The 15,933-nt window shown below is 36.2% G+C and overlaps 1 protein-coding gene across 1 annotated transcript in view; it reads left to right on the forward strand.

Annotated features, from left to right (window-relative positions):
* EXOC6B (exocyst complex component 6B) overlaps window positions 1-15,933 on the forward strand; it is a 675,781-nt gene that overhangs the window by 421,748 nt on the left and 238,100 nt on the right. The window contains 1 exon segment of the mRNA XM_070476359.1: window positions 10,419-10,598. Coding sequence (XP_070332460.1) covers window positions 10,419-10,598 — 180 coding nt within the window.

The raw sequence follows: 15,933 nt of genomic DNA on the forward strand, positions 1-15,933 counted from the left end.
AGGTAGAGATGGCAAGTTTTACTGCTAGATTGGGTATGAGGTTATAAGAGAAAGTATGGAGTCAAAAATTATTCCAAGATATTTAAACTAAGCAAACTAGATGAGTGGTGATGCCATTACCTAAGATAGGGAACAGCGAGAAAATAACAGGTTTGGAGAGTAGCAGTAGAATCAAGATTTCCATTTTTAATATATTATGTTTGAAGTAGTTAGTGTCATTTATCATAGAGATATTAAATTGACAGGATAAAGTCATAGTTGTACATAAAACTTTAAAACTCATATATATATAAAGCTGGTATTTAATACCATGGAGCGGGCTTTCTGCTGGGAATTGAATATAGATAGAGAAAAACTGAAGAATAGGGAAGCCTGCAGTCCATGGGGTCGCAAAGAGTCAGACTCTTGCTAAGTCAGACTTAGCAACTGAATAGCAACAACCAAAGAAAAGGTATGAGGTTTGAACTCTAAGGAAAATCAACTTTGACATATCTAGAAGAGGTGAGTGGTACTTATCCCAGCTATGAAACCTTCAAGGAAGACTTACCAGAAAAGGCTCAGTAGGAGGTGTCCAACAGGAGTATCTTTGGACCTGTGGAAGGCATCCAGAGAAAGGATGAGGAGGGAGTAAGGGACATTTTTAGGTGAGGCAACTTCATGTACAAAGATGAAATAATGAAATAAAATTGTACATGTTCTGTGTCAGATAAGGGTAGTAATGACTTATAGAAGTAGCTAAATATCAATTTGTGAAGTACTTTGCTTTATAATGATAGATAATTTGGATTTCATCCTAATAAAGTCTTTGAGAGACTTTAAGCAAGGATATGTCACAATTTAAAAAATAATTGTTAATTTTGCTTAATTAGAAGGAAGGGAAAGGACACTTCCCTGGTGGTCCAATTGCTAGGAGCCCTCCTTGCAGTGCAGGGAATGCGAATTTGATCCCTGGTTGGGGAACTAGGGTCCTCTATGCCTCGGAGCAACTAAGCTAGCTCCATGCACCACAACTAAGACCCGAGTCAGCCAAATAAATAAATAAATAAATGTTAAAAAATAAAAAAGGAAGGAAGGAAAGAAGGAGACAGGAAGGAAGGATTGAAAAAAGGATGAAGAGCAGAAAGGAAAGGAGAAAAGAAAAAAAAAGGAAAGAATAAATAAATCACAATTACTTGAAATTCATAATCAGAAGAAATGAAATATATCCCCAGAATATGTTGTATAACTCTTTGCTAATAAATTTCTAGATCTATTAGTAAATATGTGATTAATAAATGATATAAGAAAATACAGAAGGTTGGCATAACTATGAAAGAAATGAAAATATTGTTAAGTATTACTTGAAAACAGGAAGGAGTCACATAATTTTATAAGTGAATTCATTTATGCTTTCATGAAGCAGATTACTTCTATATAATTTAAAATGCTCTAGACTATAGAGAAAAAGGGAAAATATCTCAGTTAATTTTTGTGATGTCAACTTAACAATGATTCAAAAACTAGAGAAACCACAAAAAGCCATGAACAATTAAAGACAAATATTATGTGAAGATCATAAATAATAAAATATCAAATAAAATCTGGAAGTGCATAGAAAATAGGGATAAACTAAAGTTATGAATGCAATGATGATTAGTACTAGAAAATTGTATAAAATTATTCACTACTGTAATAGGTCAACTGAGAAAAAAGGCATGAGTATTTAAAAAGGTATTTATTTATATATAAGACAGATTTTATGCTCTTGGGCTCCAGAATCACTGCAGATGGTGACTGCAGCCATGAAATTAAAAGACCATTGCTCCTTAGAAGGAAAGTTATGACAAATCTAGACAGGCATATTAAAAAGCAGAGACATCACTTTGCTGACAAAGATCCATTTAGTCAAAGCTATGGTTTTTTCTAGCAATCATGTACAGATGTGAGAGTTGGATCATAAAGAAGGCTTAGCACCAAAGAATTGATCCTTTCAAATTATGGTGCCAAAGAAGACTTTTGAGAGTCCCTTGGATTCAAGGAGATCAAACCTGTCAATCCTAAAAGAAGTTAACCCTGAATATTTGTTGGATAGACTGATGCTGAAGCTGAAGCTGAAGCTCCAGAACTTTGGCTGCCTGATGTGAGAAGCCAACTCATTGGAAAAGACTCTGGTGCTAAGAAAGATTGAAGACTAAAGAAGAATCGACAGAGGATGAGATGGTTAGATCGCAGTACCGACTCAACGGGCTTGAATTTGACCAAATGCTGAAACAAAGTGGAGGACAGAGAAACCTGCCTCACTGCAGTCCATGTGGTTGCCAAGAGTCAGACATGACCTAGCAACTGAACAATAACAACAGCATATGTAAGACCACATCTCTTCCTGGTAAAATCTCTTAGTAAACCCCTCTATCAGCAATTGACAGATAGATAACTATCAGAAAATTAGTAAGGCTGTAGTTTAACTGAATGGTGCTGTCAATCAGCTGGATCAAATTGACATTTATAGAATATTTCATCTAATAACAGCATAATACATATTCTTCTCAAAACTCATAAGAACATTCACCAACACAGATTATGTTCTGGGTATTAAAACACATCTTAAAAATTTTAAAGAATAAAAATCATATGAATCTTGCTCTCAGACCAAATGGTATTAAACCCTAGAAATATATAATAGAAAGGTAGCTAGAAAATCCCCAGATATTTGGAGATGAACCTACACACCAGAAAAACACATAGGTCCAAAAATTTTTTTTTCAAGAGAGATTAAGAAGGACTTCAGACTATATTGTATGATCCCCATGGACTGTAGCCTGTCAGGTTCCTCTGACCAAGAAATTCTCCAGGCAGGAATACTGGAGTGGGTAGCCATTCCCTTCTCCAGGGATCTTCCCAAGCCAGCTATCGAAACACAGATCTCCTACATTGCAGGCGTTCTCTTTACCATCTGAGCCACCAGGGAGGCACAGAATAAAGTGTAACTTATTAAAATTTATGGCATCAGTGAAAGCACTGCTGATAGGGAAATTTACAGCATTAATCACATAAATCAGAAAATAAGAAATTTCAAAATCAGTAGTCTAAGCTTCTGCTTTAGGAAACTGGGGAAGGAAGAAGTAATTAAATCCGAAGTAGCTAGAAGAAAAGAAAATTAGAATAGAAATCGTTGAAAACAGAAAGGCAAAGGAGATAATCAATGAAATCAAATACAGATTTTTAGAAACATCAATAAAATTGATAAACTTTGAGTTAGGCTGACCAATAATAAAAGAGAGAAGACACAAATTATTAGTATCATAAATAAAAAAGGGGCCATCACTATTGATTCAGTGGATTAAGATTAACAAGGGCATATTATGAACAACTCTGTACCCACAAATTGACAGTCTACATAAATTGAACAAATTATTTCAAAGACACAATTTACCAAAACTGAAAAAAATGATAGTCTAAGTACCCTTATATCTATCAGAGAAATTGAATCAAAAGTTAATGGCTTTTCAAATAGAAAGCAATAGGCCCAGTTGAAAGAAGGTGTAGGAAACACAAATAAATGAAAAGATATTCCATGTTCACTGATTGGAAGAATTAATATTGTTATCAATAAAAAGTCCAAACTACCAAAAGTGATCTGCAGATTCAGTGCAATCCCTATCAAAATAATTATTTTTAATAGTATGATATTTTTATAGAAACTTAAAAAATCAGTATTAAAATCTGTATGAAAGTGCAATAAACTCTGGAAATTCAAAACAATCATGAGGAAGAACAAAGCTGGAAGAATCACACTTCATGATTTCAAATTATATTATAAAGCTATTGTAATCTAAACAATATGGTATTGGTATAAAAGCAGACATATTTATCAATGAAATAGGTTGGAGATCCCATACATATATGGTCGAGTGATTTATGATAAAAGGGCCAAGAATATACCATGAGGAAAGGACAGTGTCTTCAATAAGTGGTTTTGGTAAAACTGGTTAGCCATATGCAAAAAGAATGAAACTGGACCTCTATATTATATTGTAGACACAGATTGACTCAAAATGGATTATAAACTTGAATGTAAGACTGAATCCACAACACTCCTTGAAGAAAACTTAGTAACTTCTTTGACATTGATATAGGAAGTGATTTTTTGGAATTGACAACAAAAGGAAAGGCAATAAAATAAAAAATAAGTGGGACTTCATCAAATTAAAAGCTTTCTGTATGAACTTATTTACAAAACAGGAACTAGAGCCACAGACATTGAAAACAAACTTATGATACGAAAGGGGAAAGGGGCTGGGGGAGCTATAAATTAGGAGTTTGGGATTAGTAGATACAAACTGCAATATATAAAATAGATGAATAATAAGGTCCTACTGCATAGCACAGGAAATTATATTCAGTATCTTGGAATAAACCATATGGAAAGGAATATATATGTGTGTGTGTGTAAAGACACACACATATTTGGCTGAATCACTTTACATAAGAAACTAACATAACACTGTAAATCAACTTTCTTTTTATTAAAATAAAAAAACATAGATGACAAATGTTGCCAAAATTTGGAGAAGAGGGAACCCTTGTATACTGTTGGTGGGCATGTAAGCTGATACAGCCACTGTGGAAAACAATATGGAAGTTTCTCAAAAAATTAAAAACAGAGCTACTGTATGATCCAGCAAGTCTACTTCTTGGTGTCTTTTCAAAGGAATCAAAATCATTATCTTGAAGAGTTATGTGTACTCTCAAGTTCATTATAACATTAATTAAAATAGTCAAGATTGGAAACAACCTAAGTGTAATGGATGAATGGCTAAATTACACACACACCATACACACAGTGGAATATTACTCAGCTATAAAATAGAAGGAAGTACTGATCACTTGCAAAACATGGAGGAACCTGGAAGGTATTATGCTAAGTGAAATAAATCAGATAGGGAAGGACAAAAACTTCATGGTATCATTTATATGTAGAATCGAGTTCACGTAGAAATAGAGAATAGAAAAATGATTGCCAGGACTGTTGGGTGACAGAAGTAGAGGCTGATAAAAGAATATAAACTTTCAATTGAAAGATGAATAGTTTGAGCGCTTAGTGTATAACAATGTGACTGTAGTTGATTGCACTGTATTGTAGTAATGGTAATTGCTAAGAGAATAGGGGCTTCCAGATGATGCTAGTGGTAAAGAACTCACCTGCCAATGCAAGAGTCATGAGTCAAGAGTTAGATCCCTGGGTGGGGAATATCCCCTGAAGGAGGGCATGGCAATCCACCCCAGTATTCTTTGCTTGGAGAATCCCATGAACAGAGGAGTCTGGCGGGCTATGGTCCATAGGGTCACAAAGAGTCAGACATGACTGAAGTGACTTAGCATGCACACATGCTACGAGAGTAGAACTGAAATGTTCTTACACAAAAAAAGTAAATAGGTGATGGATATGTTAATTAACTTGATGTGGGGAATCTTTTTGCAGTGTGTCCCTGTATTTATGTATTATGTAGTGCATTTTAAATATCTTGCAACTTCTCAATTATATCCTAATTAAGCTGAAAGAATTCTACCTAATATTTAAGGGTAAAATTTCACCCCTTCTTTATGATATTTTCTAGAAAGTACAAGCAGAGGAAATACTACCTAACTCACTGTAGGCATCATGTGTGCTCAGTTGCTCAGTCATGTCCAACTTTTCATGACTGTAGCCCGTCAGGCTCCTCTGTCCTTGGGATTATTCTGGTAAGAGTACTGGAGTAGGTTGCTGTTTCCTTCTCCAGGGGATCTTTCTGACCCAGGGATTGAACCCACATCTCCTGTGGCTCCTGCATTGGCAGGTGAATTCTTTCCCACTGAGCCACCTGGGAAGCCCTAATTCATTGTATAAGTTCAGTAGTATCCAAATACCAACCAGATGTTGTATGAGAGGAAAACTACAGAACAGTAGTTCTCATGAACATTGATGTAAAATCCTCAACGAAACATTATTAAATTAAATCCAGTGATGTATCAGAATTATACATGACAGCCAAGTGGGATTTATTCTAGGTCTTTGAGACTTATTCAGCATCAGAAATCAAGTAATGTATTCATCATATCAATGGGCTGTATACAGAAGAACAATTAGATTAATAGAATCATATCAGTAAATGTAGAAAATGTGTTGACAGAATCCAACAACTATTCATGATAAAACATCTCAGCTAACTTTAATAGGAGCGGGGGGAAATCTCCTCAACTTGATAGAGAACATCTGCATGAGTCCTACAAATAACATCATAACTTTCCTGTTAAAATCATGAAAAAAGAAGGCAAGGTTGTTCTTTTGTGCCATTCTTCTTCAATGCTCAGTAAGCCTTGATATCAAAGATTTACAGATTGGGATGTTGCTGTTTAGTCGCAGTGTCCAACTCTGTGACCCCATGGACTGTCACCCACCAGGTTCCTCTGTCCATGGATTTCCCAGGCAAGAATACTGGAATGGGTTGCCATTTCCTTCTCCAGGGGATCTTCCAAACCAGGAATTGAAGCTGCATCTCTTGCATTGGCAGGCGGGTTGTTTACTACTGAGCCACCAGGGAAGCCCCTTACAGATTGGGAAGATAGAAATAAAGCTGATCTCGGTTACAGATGACATAATTGACAAAGTAGAAAATGTAAAAGGATTAACAACAACAAAAAGACTACTGGGAGTAATAAAAGACTGTAACAAGGTTCAGATTATAAAAGTGATATACAAAAGTCATTTGGTCTGTCTTTGTATCAGTAATGAATAACGAGTTTGAAATTGAAAATGCAATACTATTTACATTAACATTGAAGTAGGATAGAAATATGTGTAAATCTAACAAAATAAACAGTATCTATATGAGGAAATCTTTAAAACCCTGATACAAAGTAGTCAAAAAAGTAAGATCTAAATAAATGGAGATATTTATTTTATAAATATTCATGGATAAGTAGATTTATTATTTTATGAGTATGTCAGTTCTTTTCAACTTAATCTAAAGATTCAATCCCAGTCCAAATTCCAGCAAATATAATTTTGTGGATATTGACAGATTGTTTCTGAATTTTATATGGAAATGCAAAACACCCAGTACAGTCAACACAATATTGACAGAGAAGAGCGGTGTTCGAGAACTGACACTCCTTGACTTCAAGATTTACTGTAAAGCTACAGTAACAAGATGATGTGATAATGGTATATAAAAAAAAAAAATTCAGTCAAGGGAACAAAATAGGTAGCCCAGAAATAGATTCGCAGAAATATAATCAATTGATTGTTGACATGGAGTAAAGTCAGTTTAATGGAGAAATGAAAGGCTTTTCCATAAATGGTTTTGAAACAACTTGTCATCCACATGCAAAAGAAAAAGAAAGAAATCTAGACACAGGTGTTACACTTCAAAATTGGGTTAAAATTTTGATGGTTTTTCTCCTGAAATTTTTAAACAATTTGATTGGAGGATGATTTCTTTATAAAATGTATTGTTTTCTGCTGTACAGCAATGTGAATCAGCTCTAAGTATACATATATATCACCTGTCTCTTAGAAAAAAAATTTTCAGTTTGAATTAAACTCAAGAAAATTTGAGTTAATTGAGTTAAAGATGAACACAAAAGGGATCACAGACTTATAGGTAAAACACAACACAATGGAACTCCTAGAAGATAATATAAGGGAAAATGTTGGTGACCTTGAGTTTGACTATGAAACTTTTAAGGTGCAACAACCAAAACATGATCCAACAAAGAGAATACTAAGTTGGACTTCATTAAAATGAAAAACTGCTGCTGTAGAAAAGACACTGTTAAGAAAATGAAAAGACAATCAGAAAATATTGTAAAAGTCATATCTAATAAATCCAAAAAAATATCTAATAGATTAAAAAAAAACTGGTAAAGCTCAACAATAACCAAATTTTAAAAACTGGGTTTAATATGGGTTCACTCTAAAAATGGGCGAAACATCTGAACAGATATCACACCAGAGCCTGGAAAGGGTATTATAAATTAAAACAACAGTTAGATACCATGTACAGTTCTTAAAATGACTGAAACCCGAAATGGTGACAACAACCGCTGGGGCAGTAGCAGCTTTCTCATTCATTGCTGGTGGGAATGCAAAGTTCAGTTCAGTTGCTCAGTCGTGTCTGACTCTTTGCAACTCCGTGCACTGCAGCAGGCCAGGCTTCCCTGTCCATCACCAACTCCCAGAGCTTGCTCAGACTTATGTCCATTGAGTTGGTGATGCCATCCAGCCATCTCCTACGGTAATGCAAAATGGTAATGTTATTTTGGAAGACAGTTTGTCAGTTTCTTACAAGGCTAAACAGAAATAGTCTTACCATGCAATTCAGCAGTCATGTTCCTTGGTAAGGGGCGAATTGAAGTCTTAATCCACATGAAAACTTACACATGAATGGCCACAGCAGCATTGCTCATAATTGCCTGCACTTGAAAACTACCAAGATGTCCTTCAGTAGGTGAATGAATAGACAAACTGTGATGCATCCTGACAATGGAACATTTTTCAGTGATGAAAAGGAGTGAACTATCAAGCCACAGAAGACCTGGAGGAAAATTAACTGCACATTGCTAAATAAAATAAGGCAATTTGAAAAGCTACATACATGATTCTAAGTATAAGACACTCAAGAAAGTTAAAATTTCGGAGAAAGTAAAATGATCAGTTGTTTCCAAGATTTGGGGGATAAACAAGGTAGGGATAGTCAGAGCATAGTGGATTTTTAGGGCAAGAAAACTCTTCTGTATGATTCTGACTGTAATGGTGAATACATGGCATTATCCATTTGTAAGTACCCATAGGACTGTACAGCATGAATAGTAAAACCTGATGCAAACTATAGACTTTAGTTAATAATAAAATATCAATATTGGTTCATCTGTCGTAACAAATGTTCCACACTAACTCAAGGGTTTTTTTAAATAGGGGAAACAGTAGGAGGGAGACAGGGGTGCAGTATCTATAAACTCTCTGTACTTTCTGCTCAAATTTTCTTCAAGCCAAAATTTCTAGAAAATAATGTTTATTAAAAGAAAATGTAGTAAAATGGGAATTCAAGGATATTAGATTATCATACAAGTAAGTAAATAAGCAAGTAATCAGAGAAATGTTCTTGTAACTGTTCATATAAGTAAACATAGTCAATGCCTATATCAGAATATGTAAATACCTTGCAAAATTATGCAGGTATTTAAAAGGTGAAAATGGAGAAGAGGTTATGAATTAGTGTAAAATTTGGAGGCTAGAATTTATAGGACATAGTGACCGACTATGGAAGAATCAGTGGAATCTAATATGTTGCTTAGATCTCTGCCTTAAACTGAAATGAACAGACGAGAGTGGGGATTATAGTTCTTCAAGTCCTGGACCTAAAATAATATTTAAAGTTTCTGTGAACCATAATGCAGGAAACAATCAGATATATGTGTCTTTAACAAGAATGGGTTTGGACAGAGATAGTGAAAGGCATAGGAGATGATGAAATCACTCAGCAAAAGTGAGAGGATTAGAGGCCAGAAAAGTAAAAGAAAAACTATGTCCTGAAAGCCAAAAAAGGAACAGGGTTATAGCAGAGGATGTTTAACAAAGGAAGGTCAAGTAAGATCAGCCTGAAAAATGAGTATTAGATATGGTAGCCTGGCGAATTACCCTGGACCAATCTATATTGATGGATTGTTAGCGTTTCAGTTTAGACTGTTTGGCCCTAAAAATGTTTTTCTTGGAGCTTTAGTTCCATGACACTTCTTAGCACCTTTTATATGCCACTGTACATCACAACTCTTTTAAATAGGGTTTCTCAAACTTACTTGATTTAGGAACATTTTTTTGCTATTGTTTACGCACTTTTTAGGACTATTGTTAATTAGTCCTGAAATTGATAATTTTCGTAAATGTGCGCCCATCTTTAAAGGAACTTCATTATAAAGAATCTAGAAAGGTGGGATAGTAACTAGTGGAAACAAACAGCATTAAATTTGGAACTTCAGGAAACCTATGATAAGGAAAGTGAAGATAGCAATTTTAAGAGGGGTTGGTATTGTCAAGAGGGAGGTTCTTGGAATCCCAGAAGAGAAGAGAACAGGATCCTGAGAATGAGTATAGTTTTGATAGTTTGTTTGATAGATGGTTGAGTGTAGTTTGATGGATGGATAAGAAGGTAAAAAGGATGCAGATAGCTGAGGGCAGTGAAGGCAATTTCTTATTTGGTAAATCTAAATAATAGTTTGTCTTGCAGACACAAAATAGAAAAGATTCTACTGAGCTTCTGAAAAAAAGAAAAATTAATGGAGACTGTAATATTACTTGATATTCTCAATTATGTTACTTAGTTTGAGATGTTTCCAAGCAGAAATTTCTGCTTTGTTTGTAATGCAATTCTGAATGATTATTAAAATTTCATATTTCATAGGATGCCAGACATGCAGCTGAAGAAGAGATTTATACCAACTTAAATCAGAAGATTGACCAGTTCCTACAGCTGGCTGACTATGACTGGATGACAGGAGATTTGGGCAGCAAAGCCAGTGATTATCTAGTGGATCTCATTGCCTTTCTACGTAGCACCTTTGCTGTATTCACACACCTTCCTGTAAGTGACAATTGCTTTTATTTTGTCCGTCATATAGAAAAAAGATTTCTTAAAATCTAGTTTGGTGAAAGATGTTTGTTTCTGCTGTAACTAGCTAGGAAGCTATGGGTATAAAATCTCACATTGTAATTATCCCTTAACAAGATTTACAGACTGCTTCCATCTTATTCTAAGACTTCTTTTTTTCATTGACATTTGCATTTTGTTTATTCTGGAAATGATTCATAATATTATGTCTGCTTATATATCCCTCCTAACTTCAAAGTAATTAGTACAACACATGATGGATGCCTTGGTGGAAATAAAATAGAAAATTAGGAGTTAGAATTTTAGATATGTATCTTTTAATTCTATAATATCCATTTAATTTTTTTTAACATCCTCAAATTCTCTGGTAAAATTCTCCAAGATTTTTCTAATTTGTCTATCTTTTCTCTATTTTCTTGAGCATATGTATCACAGCCTTTTAAAAACTGAAGTATAATTTATTTGCAGTATTATATTAGGAACTTCCCTGGTGGTCCAGAGATTAAGATTCCTTGCTCCCAATGCAGGAGGCATGAGTTTGATGCCTCACTGGGGAATTAAAGATCCCACGTTTCTCACAGCCTAGCCAGAAGAAAAGTTACAACATTATATTGGTTTCAACTTCACAGCATAGTGTTTCAGTGTTTCTACAGATTATACTCTAAGATAATGGCTATAATTCCAAATGTGCTATATGGTATATCCTTGTTGCTTATCTATTTGATACACAGTAGTTTGTGTCTCTTAATCCCTTTCTTCTGTCTTTCCCCTTCCTCTTTCCCTCTTGTTTATTGATTCCCTATTGTTTATTGATCTCTGTTTTATTCATTTCTCTCTAATCTTTATTATTTCCTTCCTTCTGATGACTTGACTTTGTTCTTCTTTTTCTAATTTTTTAAAAAGTGATTGGTTAGGTACTTTATTTGAGGTTTTACTTATTTCTTGAGAAAGGCCTGCACCACTGCACACTTCTCTCTTAGAATTGCTTTCTGCATGCCATAGATTTTTGGACTTTTGTGTTTCCATTTTTCTTTATCACAACTTGTTTTCTGATTTCCTCTTTGATTTCTTCTTCAATTAGTTGGTTTTTTAGTAGGATATAGTTTAGCCTTCACATTTGTGCTTTTCCCATTTTTCTTCCTGTAATTGATTTCTAATTTTATACAATTGTAATGGGGGAAGATGCTTGATATAATATCTCTCTCCTTAAAATTGTTCAGACTGTTTTGCATATAGGGTTATCGTTACCATCTTTCTAAATTCCATATATATGTGTTAGTATACTGTAATGGTCTTTATCTTTCTGGCTTACTTCGCTCTGTATAATGGGCTCCAGTTTCATCCATCTCATTAGAACTGATTCAAATGAATTCTTTTTAATGGCTGAGTAATATTCCATGGTGTATATGTACCACAGCTTCCTCATCCATTCGTCTGCTGATGGGCATCTGGGTTGCTTCCATGTCCTGGCTATTATAAACAGTGCTGCGATGAACATTGGGGTGCACGTGTCTCTTTCAGATCTGGTTTCCTTGGTGTGTATGCCCAGAAGTGGGATTGCTGGGTCATATGGCAGTTCTATTTTCAGCTTTTTAAGAAATCTCCACACTGTTTTCCATAGTGGCTGTACTAATTTGCATTCCCACCAACAGTGTAAGAGGGTTCCCTTTTCTCCACACCCTCTCCAGCATTTATTGCTTGTAGACTTTTGGATAGCAGCCATCCTGACTGGCATATTTTTTGGCCTAGCATGTGATCTGACCTGGGGAATGTTTCATCTGTATGTGAAATAAATGTATATTCTGGTACTTTTGGATGAAATGTCCTGTCAGTAGCTTTTAACTGTTCAAATATGTCAGTTAAGACCACTGTTACATGATAAATTTTCTGTCTAGAATGTTTGTTCACTGAGGTAAGTGAGGTGTTGTGTAGTCACTAAAGTGTGTCTGACTCTTTTGCAACCCCATGGGCTATAGTCTGCCAGGCTCCTCTGTCCATGAGATTTCCCAGGCAAGAACACGGGATCAAACTCATGTCTCCTGCATTTGCAGGCAGATTCTTTGCCACTGAGCCACAAGGGAACAAGTGAGGTGTGAAAGTCCCCTTTTGTTTTGGTGTTATTGTCAGTTTCTCCCTTCATGTCTGTAAATATTTGCTTCATATATTTAGGTACTCTTGGGGTGTGCATATTAATGCATATAATATCCTTGTCTTGTATCGATCCCCTTATCATGGAATAATACCCTTCTTTGTGTTTTATTATAGCCTTTGTTTTAAAGTCTGTTTCACCTGAAGCAAGTATTGTTACCCTGGGTTTCTTATTATTTCTCTTTGCATGAAATACCATTTTCATTTCCTCACATTCTTTCTATCTGTGTATTTTACTTTGAAGTGAATCTCAAGCAGCATGTAGAAGGGTCTTCTCTTTTCAGTTAATCTGTCACCCTATATCTTTTGATTGGAGCATTTGTCCACTGATACTTAATTATTGATAGGTATATAGTTACTGCCATTTTGTCACTTATTTTCTGATTGTTCTTATAGTTCTTCTCTGTTCATTTTTTCTTCCCTTTGTATCTTCCCTTGTGGTTTTGTTGATTTTTCTGTAGTAGTATATACCAGAGAACTCTCAGACTGTTTTGAGTTTTTACAATTTGCTCTTTTTTTGTTTTCTGTTTTACTGTTTGGATTGGGTGATCGTCTTTATTTTACCAGGTCACTTACAAGTTCTTCTGTATTACTTAGTTTGCTCTTCATTTTTCCTAGTGTGTTTTTAATTTCAACCATTGAATGCTTCATTTCTTATTGGGTCTTTTTAAACAGTTTCTAGTTTTTTATTAAAGTTATCACTGTGTAGATACAGTCTGTTCCCTAATTCAGTGAATATTTTTTATAACCAATGGTTTGAATTCTTTATCAGATGAATTATTTATTTATGTTTTATTGTTTTTTCAGGTGTGTTTTCTTGTTCTTTCAGTTGAGAATGGTTCTTCTGCCTTTACATTTTGCTTAACTTATCTGTTTCTATGAGTTTAGGTGAAACAGTTACCTGTTGTGATCTTGAAGAGATGTTCTGTGTGGCAGCAACCCGATGTGTGCCGTGTGCATTTGGTGGGAGAGCTGCATTTGATGGGAACCAAGTCACAGTGATAACTTTCCTCAGGGTGTGCTGATAGCATCAGCTTGGTAGAGAGTGGGGCTCCAGAGGGAGGAGCTGGAGTCTGTGCCGGGTATGAAATGGGGCTTCCCCTCTGCCCAGTGGCCATCAACACCCTATGGGGGTGGGGTCTGATTCCAAATTCCTGGAACAGAAGCCCTGAGGACCTGGCCTGGGCCCAGCTCTGTCCCTTTAACTGTGTCTTTCCCCTTTTTTCCACCCTGGGAGCCTTACCTAGGTGGTGGGAACTACTGAAGTCAGTTGGGTCCTTGGGGGCCCTTGGCTTGTGTTGATTACAGGCAGAGGCTTAAGCTGTCTCTGATGCGCTGCCTGCATGCAATCCCACATTTGTTTCCCTTACTCTGCTCTGACTGAGCCACAGGTCCAAGTCCTCTTTGTCCCTCACAGCTGATCACTGCCCTCTGTCCCAGCTCCCCCTCCCTGTTCGGGAACCACATTATAGTGTTGTTGCCTATGTTGACTCAGTGTGTGTCAGGAGGTGAGCTATGCTTGAGTGCTACCATCAGAGATCTGGGTTGCTTGTGATGTTCTGCTTGAGTAAGCATCAACAATGATCGCCCCCCACCAGGCTCCACCAAAAGACCAGGTTGCTTCTGCATCCCAAGATCGACTTTTCTCCCTGGTCATGACCACCCTGCTAAATTAAACAGATTTAATACCCTGCTGAGATGTGGAGTGAATAGCCACGGTGCACTGGCTCAGCTCGGGCTGAGTCACGCACTGAGGTGGTTGTGGGAAACCTGGCAGCCTCTCGAGCATACCTCTTTCCACCCTGTATTGGTGTATGAATGTGCTCCTCATGAGTGGGCCGCGGACTTCTCCCTGCCCTCTCAATAGTGCCAGTGGCCCTCAAACCAGCCAAGAAAGCTTGTCTCTCCTGCATAGGACCCCGGACTTGGGCATCTAATTTATGGCTTTCACTGCTCACTCCCCTGGGCAGCTGTCCACCCGTGTATTCTCTTTTACTCTGAGTCACCTCCCAGGAACACAGGGCCCAACCCCATCATTTTCTTCATCCTTCTTGATTACTTGTGTATTTTTCTTCCAACCTTTTTCATATTAGGTTTCTTCTGTCAGTTTCCAGTTTGTTTTCAGTGAGAATTTTTTGACTTGTAATTTTGATTTGTTCTTGAGGGGATATGAGCTCCATGTCCTCTTAATCCACTGTCTTGATCCTACTCCTCTGAAGTTGTTTTAAAGATACTTATGTACATGTAATTCACTACATGTAATTCACCTACATATTGGTTAGATTTGTTTCTCACTACATGTAATTCACTACATGTAATTCATCTACATATTGGTTAGATTTGTTTCTCAGTTTTATTGTTGTTGCTGTTATCAGTCATATGGTCCTATCTCTTCCTATCAATTTTTGGTATATGGTAGACATTATTTTTAAAATATATTTTAATAGATGTTCCAGATAATATCTTCTGCCACCAGAATTGTTTCATCCTTTCCCTTACTAAGTAGTTAAACTGAGTGGGTCGTTTGTGGTTTGAACCTCATCACCTTAATCCAATTATGAACTGATCTGGATTGAGCTTGGGTTGCAGTTGTATTGTACCTTTGGTTTACATTTGTTGCTAGGATGTGGTTCTTCAGAGCTTTTAATGAGAGCCTGGCATATTATTGTCTCTTCAGTACCAAGAGGACTGTGGAAATTTCCACTTTTCATATAAACTTAGCTCTTCAGCTTCCTGCTTTTTACAGTTTTAAAATTTGGCAAATATCCTGAGTAGGTGTCTTACCCAGATCAGCAATTGCTAACAGTAAAAACTGTGATTGGAGATTGTCGGTATCAATTCATTTATCCCTCAAGAGCTTTCAAGCTGCCACCTGTGATTCTTATGAACACTCCCACTAGTGAGTTGTTTTTTCTGAAATATTGTGAAACCGCAGGAAATCTTACTTTGCTTTTGAAAGGTTTTGGCTTAGACCATTATTTTCCTCGGCTGTATAGCTTTAGAATTCAGAAAATGTCTTGAGGAGAAAACTGGCCCTGAGATTTCTAATTTTGGCACTTCAGCCCCATGGAAGCAACAGAAATTCAGTGATTTTTTTTTTTTTTTTTTCCACCAGGCAGTAGTTACTTTCTGCCTGGACCTAACCCAGATTCTCAGTCTG

Source organism: Odocoileus virginianus, chromosome 2 (assembly GCF_023699985.2).
Source record: "Odocoileus virginianus isolate 20LAN1187 ecotype Illinois chromosome 2, Ovbor_1.2, whole genome shotgun sequence".
NCBI lineage: Eukaryota > Metazoa > Chordata > Mammalia > Artiodactyla > Cervidae > Odocoileus > Odocoileus virginianus.